This window comes from Anser brachyrhynchus (assembly GCF_964034855.1).
Source record: "Anser brachyrhynchus genome assembly, chromosome: 14".
In the NCBI taxonomy this organism is placed as follows: Eukaryota; Metazoa; Chordata; class Aves; order Anseriformes; family Anatidae; genus Anser; species Anser brachyrhynchus.
This window is the reverse complement of record NC_137709.1, coordinates 6,528,313-6,548,059: the sequence shown is the minus strand read 5'-3', so window position 1 is coordinate 6,548,059 and position 19,747 is coordinate 6,528,313. Positions and strand designations below refer to the sequence as shown.

Sequence of the window (19,747 nt, the reverse complement as noted above, 5' to 3'; positions counted from 1 at the left end):
GCAAAAAGCAGCGGGGCTGTAAGAGGGTGTTCCTCCCCCAGACGCTCACAGACATCATTTTTACTAGCTGTGTAATTCCACATAGGAAATGAGCCTGTGAAATTTATTCTACTTGCAACTTCGAAGCAGACAAACAGAAAATGGCATCCAGAAAACACCAGCAGAATCACTCTTTGGAAGTAGCACCAACACATTCAGCACAGGCTCTCCTACAGCATTTACAGGAAAGCTGAAGACCAATTTCTGTACTCTTGCACCTCATTTTTAAAGGGAATGCCAGGGGAATTGTAGTTTTTAATTATCCTTTTGCACTTAAAGCTTATTAGATTTGTATTGCCTCCATCTCCTTCCCACCCCCCACTCTTCCACTCCCATATACTTCCTCCAGTCGACAGTTAATGAGAAGAAATCAGCATATTGCACTATCTGGCATCTTGCTGCTGAAGTGGCAGGAGTCTTTCGTTACCAAGTCATTTGCTGCTTAATTGAAATCTTTTCTCTGGATTCATTGCCATGCAGACACTCTATTGGAATGCAGCGTTGGAGCCCAGTATCGATTGCCCTCCCACTCCCAGCTTTCCTATTCTGAGTTTGCAAGTCAATTGCACCGTGTTGTTTTCCTTCAATAAATAAATAAACAAGTAAATAACTCACCCACTCCGCAACCCCATTTACCCCTTCTTAGAGCAGGGGTAGGATGAGACAAGAAATGCCAGGTGGCTATAGTAAAAGCTAGACCCACATTTTGTCAGCATGAGCGTGCATCAGCTGGTTCTGATAAGGCTCAGGCTGGGAGCAGACTGTGAAGATACAAAGGGTAAATGAAGTCCTAGCTCTGTTCTCACTGGAAATTACCTGGAATTTATTTCCCCTCTGCTGCAGAAATTAAAGATTTTTTTTTTGCTGTAAAAAAACTAGCAAACACAGCACCCTAACATATTTGCAGCTTGAAGCCAGCCTGCATTTGTGAGTTTGCAGGGCTGAAAACCAAGGCTTGGCAAGCTGTGACCTGCTAACACCGGAGAGGAGAGTCAATGCAACACGCGTTGTCACTGACTCCTGACTTAGAAATTATGGCACCCAAGACCTTTTCAACCCCACCTGCTTTTAAAGTCCCTGGAGAATTCAGTGGTTCAAAACACTCTTGTCAAGGCCTTGTGCAGATAATGTTTGTCTCCCGAGTCTCAGCTCAAACTTGTTCTGTATCAATAGATCTGAGAGCTGAGTCACATTAATGTTGTGCATGGTAACTACACCCAAATTCTTCCTGATGGATCTTGTGTCAATGCTGCGTCACTTCTGAAAGACACAGGGCTTAACTTCTGCAGAGTCTTCCGTGTCAATGAGAAAATTCAAAATTTCTCAAAACGTTCTCGTGCTGTAAGAAGACTGCATAGCATCATTTGTGACTGCACAGGCAGCCAAACACCTTGTGCCTCTTGTAAACATGCTTAAGCCTCTCAGATGCTCAGCCACAGCAGTTCCTTGCAGTTCCCACACAGCCCTTGTACTCTTAAAATCAGGAGCTTTGCAAAGGGTGAAGCAACGAACCCCACCTCCTCCTGAGGGCTTTCTTTGCCTTATTACATATTTTCATTGCAATACTGCCTGGAGGCTCCAACCAACGTCAGGCTTCTGAACCCACAAGCAGAGACTGCTCTTGTCTTCAGCACCTGGCAAGTCACCTATGGTTGTCGTTGGTGGTGGTTGGTTAGGTGTTTGTTTTTAATTATTATTTTTTTGCTTGCTAATCTAGGCAATTTTATACCACAGTTTCAGCCGGGGATGAGAATCTGTTTGCACAGAAGCCACATAACCACAGGGCAGGAACTGAACGGTGTCTGCTCCTGTCCTGGAAGTCAAAGCTTCCTGCAAAACTGGGAACAAACACCTGGTACCAGGGCTCACTTGTTCCTGCACAGACTGCACCATCAGAGGCTTCCTAAGCCAAAGCCACTGCCCTGCAGATCCTGCAGACTCCCACGGACTCAGAGGGCACGTTGCCAACCTTAGTCAGGCTGCTGAAGGAGAAGGAGATTTTTGTCTTTTGCAGATCAATCAGTAGCTTCACTTTTTCTGCCCCACAGGCCATATAGGTTCCCAAAAGATTGTTTCCTTTCATCTCAGCCCAACACAAGTCCCATTTCAGGATCACACTCCAGACACCTCGCAGTCCATAGTCTGTGTTGCTGTATCGAGCTCAGCCCCCTGCATTGCAGGTACCAGCAGCAAGCGCTGGGCTGACCAGCGAGCAGGGAGCAAGCACACATCCATCCCCTACAGTCCCAAATGCTCCACAGCAGCTATGGCTTCACATGACATTCATTTAAGCTTCAAATTCCAAATTGCTCTGATCCTACCTGCCTCTTGGTAGATTAGGCTGGGTAACAAATATGCTCCTTGCTATTTGCGGTGTAATTAAGCAGTAATTGCTGTCCAAGGCTAATCTCAGTGTATATTTTTCCTGCAGAACCCAGCGCCAGAGTTCACATTTGTAATTTAGTGGCATGCCAAGGAGCTGTACCTAAACTCACAAAAGGATTTTCTCCACTCATCATTTCTCTTCTACTTTGGTGGCAGCTGGGATTCTGCATTCAGAGATGTTTGGGCTGGGCAAACAAATTAGCAGAGACCAGCCTCATTAGGAATCCACATGGGTACCCATCCTGCCTCACAATGGGAATGAGATGTTGATTGCTCTGTTTCTGGACCCCAAACTCTCCCCAGCATGGGATATGCATTAAAATCTCTTCTTTTTCTACTCACACAGCCTGGCAGCCTCCAAAGAAGCTGAAGCAGCAGCACGATCTGCCCCCAAACCCATGTCTCCTTCTGATTTCTTGGATAAGCTGATGGGGAGGACTTCAGGATACGATGCCAGGATCAGGCCAAATTTCAAAGGTATGCAAAAAAAAAAAGAAACATTGCTTTTGAGGCTGTTTCCTTTTGTGACTAAAGACTGCATGAATACCTCCCTAATTGTACAAGGAATACAAACAATCCTTATTTTCATGTGAAATATGTATGATAATGAGAGATTTGGCACACGGACGCCCTGTAGATGTCTGGAAAGACATCTCATTTCCATTCAGAATGAAAACAGCCTTGTACCAACTTTGCATGCAGCCAGCACTTTGACATCGACACAGCGAGGGGTCAGGGATCCCTGCTGGTCACTGATTGGACTGGCAGGAGCTGAACCTCTTGCAGGGTAGGAGGAAAACTTGGACTTTCCCCTTACATCGCTGCCCACAGCACCCTCTGGCAGTGGGTAATGCTCCCTCCTTGCACCCACTGAAGCTCTCCCAGCAGCTCAGGAGGAATTCAGCAGGATGCCAGGGGCAGCTCCAGCCAACCCAGCCCTGTCCCCTCAGCAGGGGTCTCCCAGGCTGGGGCTCAGCACCACCCCATCACAACACTTCCAGGCCCCTTTCAGGCACCGTGCAGCCTTCTTCAATGCTCATTTCATTCATTTCCTTTGTTTCTTACCAGCGAATCCCCCTCCTCCCTCGCAGAGCCCCTGGCAAGGCTAACGCAGGGCTCCCAGGAACCGTTAATCACGGTGACAGCACCTGCCATCCAGCTTCGTGCAATGAGCCCTGCGCTGGGCTCTTAAATCCAAAGCTGGGGGGGGATGCTCATGCCCTAATAATCAACTAGGCAACACAAAACACCGCTGTTTCATCCGGATCACAGAGAGTTAAATACACCCTGTAAACCATCCTACTGCTAAATTATGCGCACACACAAAAGAAATTAAACTTAAATATTTAATGAAATGTGTACATTATCTTCTTGCTGAAGGCAGCTCTATCGTAATTTTATTCAAGATAATTTAATTTCAGTTTTGTTTCAATGAACTACACCTTCCCCACAGGGCAGTTTTGCTGGCTTAGCCTCCCACACAAATCAGGCTCCAATTTATATGGGAGGTACAGGAGGTGCGTTGCAGAGCTTGGGGTTGTAGCTCTCAAAGCAAGTCATTGGAATTAACCGGCACTAACTCATAGGGGGCATTTTAATGGCTTAGATCTAAATGAAAATAATACCAAAGACCCCCATCAGATTGATTTGGGGGGGGAAGGGGAGATTAACAGAAAGAGGACTGCAGCTTTTCCACCCTCAGGGTAAGCTGGGCTGTCCCAGGGGTGCACTGCGCTGAGCCCAGACTCGGCTTCGCTCAGCACACCAGCACAGGGGCAGGATGAGCAGGGCCAAAAATCTTCCATGCACACCAGAGGCACGAGCACACGCTGCCACCCAGGATGTTAGTGCAGAGTTTTTCTTCTGTGTCCCTTGGGAGGGGAAGCCACATGTACATAGACTACCTACGTGGTCCACAGAATCCAGAGAAGCACCCTCTTCCTCCTGAGGATTACGGATAGCATAAACCCACTGCTAAACCCTGATCAAATGCGCTGGACAGACTGCAGCACAAGGGCTGATGAGCTCAGATCTCTGTTACATGGTGTTGTGGTTTAACCCGGCTGGCAGCTAAACACCACACAGCCGTTCGCTCACCCTCCCCCCTCCCTCTCTGGGATGGGGGGAGAGAAACGGGAAAGTGAAGCCTGTGAGTTGAGATAAAGACAGTTTATTAAGACAGGAAAATAATAATAACAATAATAATAATAATAGTGATAATGGTAATAGTATTAACAATAATAATGTGTAAGAAAACAAGTGATGCACAATGCAATTGCTCACCACCCGCTGACCGATGCCCAGCCTATTCCCGAGCAGCCGGCCCCCCACCCCGGCCAGCCACCCCTATATATTGTTTAGCATGACGTCAGATGGTATGGAATACCCCTTTGGCCAGTTTGGGTCAGCTGTCCTGGGTCTGTCCCCTCCCAGCTCCTGCTGCACCCCCAGCCTGCTCGCTGGCAGGACAGAGCAAGAAGCCGAAAAGTCCTTGGCCTGGTGTAAACACTGCTCTGCAACAATTAAAACATCAGCATGTTATCAGCGCTCTTCTCATCCTAATCCAAAACATAGCACCCTACCAGCTACTATGAGCTACTTAACTCTGTCCTAACTGGAACCAGGACACATGGATTTGTTAACACTGGGCCTGCCAGCTGCAAGCCTGTGGGATAAGAGGGGAGGGGAACAAAAAGGCACCATTTTGTAGCTGATGTTAGCCCATGCTCGCGCTTGCCCGTCTGGAGAAGGAGCTGTGCAGACTGAACAGTCTGTGAGCTGCTGCTGAGCTGGCAAGGGGCTGTCTGGAAGCTGGTCAGACAGAAACCTGCTCAAATTGCCTGGGATCCGTACCAAGAAAATCCTGGGCCATGGAAAGCACTGCTGTAACGTGACTGCAGCCTTACTCCCACAGAGGACAGGCAAAAAGTTTCAGAAGAGGCCAAAGCAGGAGAGGGAAGGGAAGCTGATAGGAGCAAACCAAGCTCCAAACATCCCATTAATTTCCAACACAGGAGGAAGACTGCACTGATTGCAGGCACAAGCTTCTCATTAAAGCTCCCCCCCCAACCAAGTATTTCATCTCAAGGCAGCTGCCAGACTGCAGATGTGGCCTCAACAGGCAAGCATCGCTCCCTGAGCAAGGCTGAGCCATCAGGCAGCGATTGAAATGCAGACACCACCCTGGTCCCCATAAGCGTGGAGGAATTATCTAAAAATCCACACTTGCTGTTTCCAGAGATCTATTTCTTCCCAGAAGCATGTCTCAGGGATGGTGTGAGATTAATTCCCCCAAAGTTAAAGGGCAACCTTGGTTCCTGAGGTGTCCTCTGCTCTCTGCGCCCTTTTCCACCCCATGCTGGGCAACACCAGTAGCAGCTCCCTCGGGAGCCCCCAGGGTAGGAGCCCCCATTGTCTCATCCCTCTCCTGGCCCTTTCCACTGCCATCATGTTCAAGGTGAGTTTGGCACCCATACAGCAATGTGGAGATATCTAAGAAGCTACCCTTCCTGGCTGTGATCTGTTCTTTTTTATAGAAACAGTTTACAGAAGTGGTATATAAACATTCAGCCAAGCAGGGGAGCAGAAGTGAAGCAAGAGTACTGCCTGACATCAAGCTGGCGTCAGACCCAAGGCTAGACTAAGCCGGGTCATCCAGACCTCATTCCCATCCTCAGCCCTCAGCTATGCTGTTGTCACAACAGGTTTTAATATTGCAGAATGGAAACATTTTGGCTTATGAGCACACGATGAAGTACTGTTCCAATCTGTATTTGTCATGCAGGCCCACCAGTGAATGTCAGCTGCAACATTTTCATCAACAGCTTCGGTTCGATTGCAGAAACAACTATGGTAAGTAAAAAAAATCACAGCACAGCTGTTCAGCTACCAGCTCAGCCTCATTGCACTCCCAGCAAATGCAGCAGCAGCCTCTGCTTTAATGTGACCAGAGGAAAGGATTTGTGTGTTCCCAAGTTTACCTTGGGTTTGAGTAAGTTCATGGCCAGCACACAAGACTCTCACTGCATGTAACCTAAGATCACACAGCCTCTATCCATCTGCAATTCTATGAAAATGCTGTAAAGGCAAAGTTTAAAGGTCACAAAAGGGAACAAATGAACTTTTTCCTAAAGACTTGACAAAGGCTCCAAGCTCAGAGACATTTGCAGCTGCTTTGTATTAAGTGCATTTAGATAAGTGTTGATTGAAACCTCTTAAGTGAAGGGAAGCCAACTGAATTCAAATCCAGTCTGCACCAGATTTCATGTTCCCAAAGATCAGAAATGGGTTTTCTGGAAGATGTTAAAAAAAAAATCATTACCTAACAAAAAAAGTATCAATATTTGCAAGTTAAGGCCAACTTCAGACAAAATTAGTGAACGTGGTTAAAGGCTGGATCTAATTGGCAGGGCACTAGGAGGAGAGAATTGGGAGAGCAGGAGATAATTGCTCTATCTAAAACCTATTAAAGATTGGTTGTGACATGATCAGTGAACAGCAAAGGAAAGCTCTGGAGGTGCAGTGCTTTACCTCCATGCTAATTAGAGATAATCCAGAAATATGGTGCTGAATTACTCCGGTAATTCTTTTTCTAGAAAGATGGTGAATGAAGGATACAAGATTCCAGCTTCAGGTGTTTTGTGCATTCAGCCAGGATGTTACAGACTTGATGTATGGGTTGCACCCACTGACTTCAATGAGTTACTTGTCATGCACACCGCTGTCAGAGGAGATCAGCAGCCATATACCTACGGTTATAAGTCCCTTCTAACACTACTGCTCATACCTTGCTTCTGGCAGTGCTTGGGGTGGGGGTTATTCAGCTCCAGTAGCAGAAAATAGCTGCGACTCTGTACAAGCACAAAAATATATTTCATAGTTGGATTGCAGAATTTGTCTGAGTTTATAGATGAGAAGTGCATTCATGGATTCATTTGTATACAGTGTAGAAGAGAAAGAGCTAGAGCTGAAATACACATCTGTTCCTAATGTACTGTTTTATTGGATGCCTCCTATGGTGTTACAGGCAATCCTACAAAAATTCAGCAGAGAAGATCCACAGCCTGCAAAAGAGAGGGGCAGGCCCACAAGGGATCCCTATGCAACATACAGAGCACATTACACAGTGACATGTTTTTCAAAATACGCCCTATACCACAAGATGCATCGTAGGAACACACCACAGGACCCCAGTAAGCAGAATGCTCCATAAAATTAGCATAGACTAGCACAAGAGCAAGAAATGTAGTTCACCTCCAAGACATGCTGCAGGGACTTGCTATCCTCTCCAGATGCCCCCCCATTACATATTCTATCTTCCGTTTAAAGAAAATAAATTCCCATGGGAACCCAAGAACACCCTCTAGGCACATTGCTTTGCCTAGAAATACCCAAGCCAGCTCTGACAAGCTACTCCAGATGTCAGGCTGACACAGCATTGCACACAACCCAATATAACGTGCTTCTTTGGGGACTGCGTTTCTGCTTGTAAACGCTGACAAAGACACAGGCAACACAGATACTGAAGCATTTAAAAAGGAGAACCCAGTAAGCGAGAGCAGTCTGTGGGACAGGCTAATTTGGGATTTACTCTGCAGAGAAGCCCGGCTCTCTTTGCAGCAAGTCGAACAGGCAGTGTCAGCTCCCCACCAGTTTCTGGGAAGGAAAGAAGGTCCTGCTGTGGAGGGATTTTGACACTATGACCTGACTACTTTCAGTTGGAACAAGTGATCTAATTATGTTGAGGGAGAAAGGTTTGAGTGCAGCAGAGGTGATTCAGCCTTTCACCGCATGGCCAAGAAGGCCTTAGTCCATCACTGACCCACGGGTCTGATTACCATAATGCTCCACCAGCTGCTTCACTGGCCACAAGAGAGAGAGAGAACAACACTGTGGTGTAAATCACAGCCATTAGGCACCCAAAGCCTGACCACATTCAGGTCCTGGAGTACTGCAGAATCCTGTAGTTGGTAACTATTTCACTAGCAGCCAAAGGAAGAGAGATAACAGATTTTTATAGACACTACAAGTGCAATTAGAAAAGTTATTAAAAATATAACTGCAACGGGACTGTTAGTTTGTACAGAAGGCACCACTTGCATTTGAGTTTATGTTGACTGCATCTCACAAATCAGCCTAAGTCATGAGGTCACCATGCAGAGGACTGGAGAGACTGGAAGTGAAGGTTCACCTACAGCTTGAGGTATCATGGCAGGAAGAGTATAAAATGCTGGAAAAGAGAATGAAACAAACATTTGATACAGTCACTGAGGTCTACAGACCTCAGAAAAGAGGGAGAGTTGGTGCTGAGAGAAGGCACAGACCTCACAGAGCTGGCATCTCTGCCACAAAAGTTCAGAAGGAGCAAGGCAAGCAGCAGAGGCCTGAAAACTCCGCCAGGGAGAGGGGCAAAAAATAAACACATCAAATAAAAATAAAAGAGACAGCAATCCACCAAACTGAATTCCCTAAAGCAGAGATGAATTAAGGTGAGGAAAGTCAACTCCTTTCAGCATCCTGCAGAGCTGAAGACCCATCATAAAAGCCTTTAGTGGTGTCCATAATTAATGGGACATTTATGTTAGATTGTGGCTCGTATAGTACACTCATCAACCTTGCTTGTAGTTAACTCTAAGGACAAGGGAACACACAGTTGGGAACATCCTTGTGAACGCAGCAAGTGCCTTGAGAGGAGACACTACCAGCTAGAGAAGCCAGACAGGTTCAGACAGCCTCCTTCTGTCCCAAAGCATTACTACAAGAGCGCATCCAACAGCAGAGGAGTCCAGATGACAAACAGGATGCATCCGCTCTGCTGGCTTACTTTTATTAAAAAGTTAAAACAGAAAATTCACAAGCTATTAAATCCCTGTTTTGCTCTTTAAAAAACACATACTCTCCTTCCAGCCTTATCAGAGTAGGAAACTATAGCAAAGCTACTAATACTTCATTCAAAATGAAATAGAGATCAAGCACCTAGGGAACGCAGTCCTGTTCTTCAGTGAATAAACTGAATCTCCTAGCATGAGACAATGCTAGGATTATCTGAGCATTTCATCTAACAAACTCCCTGCTATAACAAAACTCTCGGAATAGAGCGATGCCCTTGATCTCTCTTCTTGTAGAAGCTCAGTTTTGTTTATTGATATCTAACTGGCTTAGGCAGCTGGGAGCATTTTGTATACAGCAAAGGAGGAATATTCTTGAATATCATCACCTAAAGTTGCCAGGAACTTGACTCAGCGCTCAAGGTGACCTGTCCCAATCCCGTATTTTTAAAGGGCTCACAAGCAGCAAACAAGTCTAAGATAGAGAACTACAAAGCTACAAGTACAGGCTCCCCCAGACACAGGGATATATGCAAATTTATCCCCGCTGATTTCGTGCCATTGTCATCCCAGCTGAAAAGAGCAAGCCAAATGTAACCTTCCCGACAGCTGCAGCACAGCCACATTTGCTCTCCCAGTACCTCCTAAGGAGAGGAGAAGCTAGAGGCTGCAACTGTCCAAATGCAAAATACTTGCTTAGAGACATCTGTACAAGAGTTTTCCGATCAGATAACAAACCATTCCTGCAAAACAGACCGAGCAATTCACTCCAGCCTCACAAGCCACAGCACAGCAAGTAGCAGACGTAACTGATGCAGTATACAGGTCGTGCATTTAATACAGGGCCCACTCACCCCAAGGCCAGCAGAAGACATGAATACCAGCACCCAAAGCCTGCAACAAAGGACCCTGGACACCTACCTTCCTCAAGCAGCATGCTTCCTCCCCAGGCCAGGAGCAGCCTGCGTGCCAGGCCTCAAATAGGCAGACTGGCCACAGCTGAGGTGAGGTTACAGGTCCCTTATTAACCCTAACAAGGGTTGCTCCTGCATGTGTCTGTAATCAGTTGGTGGCAGAGTTCCCCTGTGGGGTGATAGCCTGTGCCCAAGCCAGGAATTAAAAGTAAAAACCTTTGTTTGATCTCTTTCTAGAGAATGAACTCAGTGTGAATACTGGCCCTTGCACTCTGCCACCCAGGTGGGATCCCCACCTGAGGGAGGCCCCTTTCTGCTTTCTTTCTTCCGTCAGCAAAATGTGAAGGCTTTCACCCCCTGTACATTGTGGAGGCAGCTCTTAGGGAACCCCTGGGGCAGGGACTGAAGCCTTTTGGGTTTCCTGGCAGCCTCTCTCCACTTTCTTCACAGTCCCACCCCAGCCTGCCACTGCTTTCATCACCACGCTGCTCATCGGGTGCCAAGGCCGCTGTGTCTTGGGAGAGAGTGATCTCAAATGGTCTTCCATTTCGTTGGCTCCTCGTGAGGCCACTACGCAGAATTTCATTTCAGCATTATCAAATTGAACACTTTGATCGCTTCAATTATTTTCTTCCTGCCCTGTGTCATTTCCCCCTTGGGAGCAAAAGGTCTTTGTGCCAAATTGCAAAGCTCCTGAATGCCACCATAACACGGGCTTGGTGCTTGCCGCTCCCCAGCCAGCCAGAGGAGCAGGCTGCATGAGATAATCAATGCCTGGATGTGATTAGCACACAAATGAGGAGCTCAAGCGATAAGAAGGAAATGGAGAAAGATTTTTATTTTTTTTTGCTGAGTTAGCAGACCCAGTACTTTTTTTTTCTTCTTTTTTCCTTGAGAGTTCACATCAGAATTGCTCTGTTCTGTCCATCACGTAGCACTAACTGTGGACTTCTTGGTGATGCTGATTAAGATCTCATACAACTGTATCCAGAAGAAACACTGTAAGACTCCAGGTAGCCTACAAATGAGTGTTATCCAACTCATTGCCTCTCAGCTTGACTGCAGTACCTAGGCACAAAGTTTTCAATGCACAGGATCCTTAGCTAGTCCAGAAATCTGCAGTTCCATGCTTTTGGCTATGCCATGTCCACAGACATGCTCTCCAGGCCTTGTGGTGGCTCCTCAGGCGCTGTCACGTCCAGCTTGCAATCACAGTCCCTTTTTTCACATTTCTGTTCAAATAAGCCTGGACGCAAGAAATCTAAAAGGCTGCTCAGCACCTCCACTAGTTCTCACTGAGGCGATCGGCCCTGGGGCAGACACGTTCTGCAGCGGAGTGGGGGATGGAAGCGGGCAGGGTTTTTTTTTAACCCGGCATCGAGGCCCTTCAAGGCAGCCGAGGGAGCCGCCGTGGCCCGGCGGCCCTCGTGAGTGCGGCTGAGGAGGCGAAGGCGGAACCAGCAGCGCCCCCGCCGCGGCCGGGCAATGGCAGCCCCTGGGGAGCGCGGCGAGCAGGCCGGGGTGCCTCGGCCATGGCGTGAGGCGGCGGTGTCCTCACCAGCCTGCTACAGCACAAGCGTCTTCTGCCTCACAGAGCACAAAAGTGCCCCCATCCCGCCAGGCAGTCGGAGGGGACCTAGGCCTAGGGGTGGAATAGAAGCAGGTTAATGCCCGGGGTGGTAGGCGAGCCCTGCCCCTGCCCACCTCCCCTTCCCATCTGCCCTCATATAACAGGTATGAGGCTCTAGAACACGACAGTCCAAACAGCGATGTAGACGAAAGCCCATCCCAGTTGGAAGGGGTGCCTACGGCAAGGCAATCTACCCCCCGCATCGCTACATCTTTCGTCATGAAAGAAGGAAGGGTTATAGTCATGGGGGACTGCCTTCTGAAAGGGACAGAGGGCCTGATATGCTGTCCAGACCCAACCCACAGGGAAGTCGGCTGCCTCCCTGGGGCTCAGGGAAGAGACATTGTCAGGAAAGTCACTCGCCTCGTACGGCCCACCGACTGCTACCCGCTACTGGTTTTTCAGGCTGGTAATGATGAAGTAGCAAGGAGAAGTCCGAGAACGATTAAAAGGGACTTTAGGGCTTTGGGACAACTAGTTAAAGGACCAGGGGTACAGGTTGTGTTTGTCTCTGTCCTTCTGACAGGGGGGATCAATGCTGACAAGCAGACTCGTCTTATTAAGTGGCTTCGAGACTGGTGCGACCAGCAGAACTTCGGGTTTGTTGATCATGGGAAGGTCTACGCGACACCGGGCCTGCTGGCACCAGATGGGATGCACCTCTCAGAGGGGGAAAAGGATTTTTGCTCAGGAGTTGGCGGGGCTGATAGATAGGGGTTTAAACTAGAGTCGAGAGGGGAAAGGGATAAAACCAAGCCTGCCGGTGATAAGCTAAGGGATGGCATGCTAGAATCAGAGGGACTGTGTGCTAGTGAGGTCCTTCAGTCTGCTCCACGAGGTGCTGCGTGCAATGAGGCGCATTTGAGGTGCTTCTACACAAACACACGCAGTATGAGGAATAAAATGAGTGAATTTCCTCCTGCAGCAAAGCTTGCCTGCGGTATCACAGACCATTGTAGAGAGATTGGCTCCATTCCCCACCTTCCAACACTCCATCAGGCTGAGAACACTTCTGGGCAGCTACCCCTGAAGTTTCTTCCAAACATGAGTTTAATTTGTGTTGTACATGACATAAGCCCCCATCTAGAGCTGACCTGCTAGCATCCAGCTTATTTGTAGCTGAATAAGCAAAACAACCTTTTGCTTTCTACCTATTAGGTCAGTGACACTGATTTCCCCTGACTGCAATGACTGCAGATCTTTACACACAGACGAGGGAGAACTGAAAGTATGAGTTGTTCCAGGAGCTGCTGTGTGCCAATGGGAAGTGGCAATTCAGGGTTGTTTTCCTCTGTCAGGTTTGCGTGATTGCACTAAGACCCTCTATCCTAGCTGTCTGCAGCTATTTACATTTTCCGCAAACACATTATCTGGAGCGGACGGAGATGAACAATTAAGTCAGAGGGACCCACTAGGACTCATGAAGGTGACATCTGGAATATCAGCAGAAGGAGAGAGTGTTGCAACTCTTATTCATGATCAGAAGTCTGCTCCTTTTAGCGTCAAGTCCTTGGTCCATTTGCTGTTGTCATAATCACTAATGTCATTAGCAGCTTCTCTGCTCCAAGGATGCAGATGGCACTAAGTTGCCTGAAAAAATAAAATAATAAAATAAAATAAATAAAATAAATAAAATAAAATAAAATAAAATAAAATAAAATAAAATAAAATAAAATAAAATAAAATAAAATAAAATAAAATAAAATAAAATAAAATAAAATAAAATAAAATAAAATAAAATAAAATAAAATAAAATTGTAGAACATAAGCTATGAACTACCCTGACCAAAACCATGAAGCATCCAAGACACAATCCTCTCCCAACCCTCCAGTGTGACCGGACCATGAAAGAGTCATGTCCTCCGAACAAGAGGCTGTAGGTTCCCAGTCAAGTGAGCACTTGAGGCAGCAGAGTCAGACTGTCCTCTAAATGAACCCTTCCACTCCAGAGCCTTGTGTTCTCCAGATGGAAAGAACAGATCTGATGGTGGAGTCTGGGGGAGCCCTTCAGAGGATCCAAGTATTGTCTCACTGAAAAAAGGTCCTAGTGCCTGCAGGAGGTATTAGTTACTGGCAAGCACATCAGAGTCCCTCCATTACCTGTCACTTAATAAAAGTTTTCAAAGTACATCAGTATTAGAAAGGCACCAGAGAAACCCTTAATCATGATAATAACTATTAATTTGGGCCAGGGCAGTGGAATTGGTTTATTATCTGCTGCTTTTTAGACACAGCTTGCATCTATACTTAGAAATGTCGATTAATTTATGGACGTGGAGCTTTTATCCCTCTCCTGATAGCTGCCAGGTCCTCTCCCCATTTAGATTTGCTGGCTAACTTTCCTATGTGAAATTCGGCAGAAAAGAGGCATGCAGATCACCTTGGGAGAGAAGAAACTATCTTTAATTGTTCAGGAGAGCATCCGGGACGTTTGGGCTAGACCTCAGCAGCCAGTCTTGTCCAGGAGAGCTCAGGGGAGCTGTAAGACAGAAGGTTATGAAGCAGATATCACTTAGTGTGGTGCTGGGGGGCTACCTACAATTAAAGATGTCTAGCCTACAAAATCTGTAGCATTTATGACATTTTGACTTTGGAGAGGGAAAAACAGAACACCTGCTTATGGTTAGGAGAGGAGACTCTATGCACATCCCTTCCGTGTTCGTACTCTCATTAAGGGCATCTGGTCCCATCAGTTCAGCCGAGTTACCCTTACATTAGTGCACACACAGGTCTCCCTTCCATGGACTGACTGTGTCACTGAACCTTTTTTTTTTCAAGTCTGAAGGAACCATAAATAGTCAGAAAATGGGATGGTTCAACACTGAAAGGAAGCTGGCTTCCGTGTCTCTTTCCCCTCAATTCTCTGCCACAGCTGTCTTGCTGATACCAGCCCTTATGACATCTGCAACTGAGCGTTGCTTCTCCAGCCCCGGGGTCTGGACTAGAGGTCTTGACACTTCACACACAGCTGAAGATTGCTGTGATGGAAGGATGCAAAGATGGACAACTGCACACGCTGCGAGATAGCTGTAAGCTACAGGACTAAAAATAACAACAGCAATTGAGAAATATTGAGAAATAATGCCAAGAAGGCTTGCCATAACTTGGGAACATAGGTTTAGCTGTTTGGTTTTGAGAGCAATTTTAGCACATGCCCACCATTTCTCAGCACTTTCAACCTGCCCTGAGCACTGACTGTGTTTCTTTGCTCCCTGCTTACACCATGCAGGATTACCGGGTGAACATCTTCTTGCGACAGCAATGGAATGACCCACGGCTGGCATACAATGAATACCCTGATGATTCTCTGGACCTGGACCCCTCCATGCTGGACTCCATCTGGAAACCTGACTTGTTCTTTGCTAACGAGAAAGGAGCCCACTTCCATGAGATTACCACAGACAACAAGCTGCTGAGGATCTCCAGAAATGGAAACGTCCTCTACAGCATCAGGTGAGGTGACTGACTGGGGAGGGCTCCACCAAATGGAGGAGGGTAGGGCTGAGATCCTCCTGTATATGCCTAACACGAGCAAGTGGAGACTTGGAGCATGCCACTGGATAAAAGGAATTGAGTTGTATTTTTTTAGGTGGGAGAGCATTCCATTAACAGTGTCATAGCCATGTGGTGGAAAGGGACCTCTGGAGGTCCTCCTGCTGCGGCTATGGTTATGTGCAATAGTCAAACCTTAGTTAGGGCTCTCACAAGAAGGTGGACTTTGTCTCATGGACCCAAAGCTCAGCAGCCTAAGCCTTAGGTTCACCCAAAAACACCCCCAAGGATTTTGCTCCCTGATTCCTTCTCAGCACACACTTGTCCAGCATGTGTGTGCTGTCTGTCTCATGGCATAGCTGCAGCCACAGTCACCCCTGTGTCACATCTGGAAGATATTTAACGTGAATTCTTCCCAAGGGGCTTGTTTGAAGACATAATTGAAGGCTTATCTCTCTGATTGATCAAAGATGGAGTCCCCTGCCAAAGATGCATTGAGAAAAACAAAGTGGACAAAAGCTAGTGGTGGTTCTTTTCTGCTCAGGTGCTAGTTTAAATACAGAAAATGCAGTTGCTTTCATAAAAAGAACATTTGAACAGGTCAATTCTGTCTTCTTTTACAACATCTTCTGTCACAACATGCCCTGTAGGTCTGATAGAAAAATTCAATTCCTGTCCCCCAGGAAATTCTGCTATTTCTAGATGAAGGCAAAGAGCTGAAAAATTTGAACACTCTAGCTAACAGCATTTTCAGCATTATCAAACCAAATAACACAAGTCTAGCTATCTGAATCAAATCATTTAATATCAGCTTGTAGAACCAAACAAACAATTTGAGCACAGATCACTGTATAGGGCAGCACAGCAACACACCACAGGAAATGGTAGCAAGCCATTCCAAAGAATAGACAGCACCTAGTGGAAAATGGAGTTTGAAAGGCAAAACTAAAGGTCTCAAGAAGTACAGTAGGAATTCAGGAAGATACAGAGATTCATACTGACTTACCAAAGGGCATTTTCCTTGCATAAAATCCCACCAAAGTCTCCGTTTTCCCCCACAGAAACCTGTGAACCTGACCAAATTTCCTTTTTCTTTCTTTTTCTTTTTTTTTTTTCCAACACAGAAATGTTCTGTTCAAAGATTTCCAAACAGTCCAAACAGTCCCAATCTCTAGAAATGTATCTGGGGGGTCCATAGGATAAGTCTGGGCTTGCTGTTAATCCAGACTGTTTTGAGCCTGAGGCAAGAAATGAAGATAGAAGCAGCAAAACTGTTTGATGTGGGAGCTCTCTGTTCTGCACTGTCCAAAGCAGTATTACAATGAAACACCACCTGCAGCAGGCAACTCGGATGGCAATTATTTCACAGACCCAAATTCTTGGCATTTCTTTCCAACACCATGTGTGAAAGCTCAGGCAGGGAAAGGGTAAATAATCAGTCATTCCCTCGAGCACTCCAGTGTGTCTTGGGCAAAGTACCAACCTGTATACAATGTTGGGTGTCTGAGAGTGTTCATCCCTTCATCAGTACCCCAGACTGCTTGGAACTCCCCTGTGCTCTCTTCTCTCCTCAGGATCACGCTGACTCTGGCCTGTCCCATGGACCTGAAGAACTTCCCCATGGATGTACAGACGTGCATCATGCAGTTAGAAAGCTGTGAGTCCTGCGCATGTCTCCATCTCAGAGAGGAGACAACGTGTTTCCCCTCTCCCTCTCCTCTGCCATCACCCTCCCCAGCTGCAGCTCCTTCCCAGATCAGCCTTCACTGGGCTCTCCCAGCATGGAAGAGAGCAGAAGATGGACAGCTGGGACAGGCTTGCTCTGCTGTGTGTGCCTGGGGCACCTCTCTTCCAGCCTTGTTTCTGCTGCTCCTCCCTGCTGGCATGCCCTCTGCAAACCCCACACAATCATCTGCATCTACATCTTCGGCCAACGCCAGCAATAATGTTTGCCATCAGAGACAGAAAGCTCTTAGAACAAATGAGGGCAAAGTCAGTTCAGATGTCACCAAAACAAGAACCAGCCTCTAAACTGCTTCAAGCCAGTGTGTGGTTAGAGACCCCCACTCAAGGGTTCATCACTCTTTGCCCCATCCCAAGAAGTATTTGCTTGGGATTTTCCATTCATTCAGCACATGTGACATTTCCTAGAGAAGCTAAACCTCAGAAGGTCCCGTGATAGAAGCCCTGGATTGCTTGTATTTACATTGGCCTTTCACTTTGGAGGAGAAAGGTGAAAGTGCTCTCAGCTGCAAATGGGATGTTTTCCTCTCTAGCTGAACATTTGCCCCTTTTACATGCTGCTTTTCCCAAAGGAGGGAAAGACGATGAATAACTTCATTCAGAGAAAGAGGTCAGGTTTGAAAACATAAACAGCTCAACCATCTCATTTCAAGTAAAAATGTCAGACTATTCACTGAACACCATCACTGCCCCAGCAGAGGTCATTGCCCTAGCTTTTACCACATGCATAAGCAGTTCTGCTTCAACCGAAGTCCCACCCATTACAGCATTGCCTGGGAACACCAGGTTCAGCCTCTGCCTCCAAGCATATCTCTCTTCTACAAGTCTGTCCCTTCCCATGTTAGTATTTAGTATTTATTTCACATGCTATTTGTTCCATCCTCTCAACAGTTGGCTACACAATGAATGATCTAATATTTGAGTGGCAAGAAAAAGGAGCCGTGCAAGTTGCTGACGGGCTGACATTGCCTCAGTTTATCCTTAAAGAAGAAAAAGACTTGAGATACTGCACAAAGCACTACAACACAGGTCAGTACTCTTCACCCTTAGCCCCTATATTCATCAGAGATGAATTCAAGACCATGCATTTGCCAGAATCTCTTGCTAAGTCTGATGGCAGTCTGGTGACATAAGCCTTGTTCTACCCAGCCAGGAACAACATAACTAGAAACACACAGATATGTTGCCAGTAAGTATATACGTATATAGACAATAAAAAGCTAATAGACACAAAAATTGGAAGCATCTTGTCCCCATAACATCTGCATCAGTTCAAGGGAGTTTGGCTTGGACCTTTTCTCCCTCCATTTTCTTTTGTCTTTGATGCAAGGGAGCAGGTAAAATTTAACTGACAAAGGACGTACTGTCAAAAGCTTGCTTTGCTATGTTGATTTATGTACATATTTCTGAACTTGTCAGATGATGTTTATGTCCTCGTCTCACAAGATTCTGGTTCTAGGCAGTGTGAGGAAAGTCCCCAGACAACAGCTGAAACCAAGAGGCTCACCGTACCTTACCAGTAACTTTACATTTATCTCCTGTCATTCTCAGGCAAATTCACCTGTATAGAAGCTCGTTTCCACCTGGAGCGGCAGATGGGCTATTATTTGATCCAGATGTACATCCCCAGCCTCCTTATTGTCATCCTGTCCTGGATCTCCTTCTGGATCAATATGGACGCTGCACCAGCTCGAGTTGGCCTGGGGATCACCACAGTGCTCACTATGACCACTCAGAGCTCAGGCTCCCGAGCGTCACTGCCCAAGGTAAGGAACACCCTTAACCTCACTGAGGGGGCAAAACGATCACTCTCTGGGGACAGAATATGTGTAAGCCACAACACAGATCCTCCTGCTCAACACAAGAGGTATTCTGCTGCCATTGCACTATCCCAATTTAAGGGCAAGCAGAGCAAATTCCAGCCTCCTCCTACAAATAATTTAGCTTAGTTTCCATGACAAGCAGTAAAACTTTCCTTAAGTGCTCAACCCAAGATCCACTGCAGCTCCCAGAGGCCAGGAGCTCTGCACTTCACAAACACCTGCAACAAGCAGACAGGGATATGCACCATACAGTTCAGCTTTTATCCACTTTTTTTTTTTTTTTGTCCCTCATACTTGCATAATAGCTCTAAATTTGGCTGCTATGAAGGGCTTCTGGTGTAGTCAGTTTAGATTTCTATTTTCCCTGCGTGTAAACCATTACTGTGAAGACATGGATAAATTTGCAACTGTGAAATTATTGCTACTAATTACTCCACAAGAAGTTTCATTTACCTATTAGTACATTCATGTTAAATGAGATAGATTTTGTTATCCAAGAGCAGATGTCAACCATACCATGGCTTGCCCAAATTCTTCCAAAGACCTGGAAGTAACACGAACAATGACAAACAAAAAGGCATTTGGATGAACATGCCATCACATCCCTCTCTCTCCCTCTGACTCCTAGGTGTCCTACGTGAAGGCCATAGACATCTGGATGGCCGTGTGCTTGCTGTTTGTGTTCTCTGCACTTCTAGAGTATGCTGCCGTCAACTTTGTGTCCCGGCAGCACAAAGAGCTGCTCAGGTTCAGAAGGAAGAGGAGGCATCACAAGGTAATACATAAGGCATGAAGGACACGGCTGGAATCTGTCCCAGCAGAACATCACTACATGGTCAGCTGGCCAGGGAAGTCCTCGGTACATGGTCAGATAGTAAAGGGAGTCATGCATCA

At 46.6% G+C, this 19,747-nt stretch overlaps 1 protein-coding gene and 1 long non-coding RNA gene across 5 annotated transcripts in view; one reads left to right on the top strand and one right to left on the bottom strand.

The window, feature by feature from the left end:
* Window positions 1-17,004, bottom strand: part of LOC308177847 — a 170,021-nt gene extending 153,017 nt beyond the window's left edge. The window contains exons 1-2 of one of the 3 annotated variants that reach the window (XR_013939442.1): window positions 16,771-17,004; window positions 10,173-13,385 (exon numbers count right to left, since the gene is read on the bottom strand). This is a non-coding gene — a long non-coding RNA (uncharacterized lncRNA). Of the gene's footprint in view, window positions 1-10,172; window positions 13,725-16,770 lie in introns of those variants that run through there. The other 2 variants (XR_013939443.1, XR_013939444.1) reach the window with 2 other exon arrangements.
* The window catches only part of GLRA1 (glycine receptor alpha 1), a 54,728-nt gene that overhangs the window by 15,505 nt on the left and 19,476 nt on the right, over window positions 1-19,747 (top strand). For both annotated transcript variants that reach the window (XM_080555671.1, XM_080555670.1), the window contains exons 2-8: window positions 2,771-2,901; window positions 6,209-6,276; window positions 15,025-15,248; window positions 16,862-16,944; window positions 17,922-18,059; window positions 18,582-18,796; window positions 19,482-19,628. In XM_080555671.1, coding sequence (XP_080411797.1) covers window positions 2,771-2,901; window positions 6,209-6,276; window positions 15,025-15,248; window positions 16,862-16,944; window positions 17,922-18,059; window positions 18,582-18,796; window positions 19,482-19,628 — 1,006 coding nt within the window. The remainder of the gene's footprint in view (window positions 1-2,770; window positions 2,902-6,208; window positions 6,277-15,024; window positions 15,249-16,861; window positions 16,945-17,921; window positions 18,060-18,581; window positions 18,797-19,481; window positions 19,629-19,747) is intronic.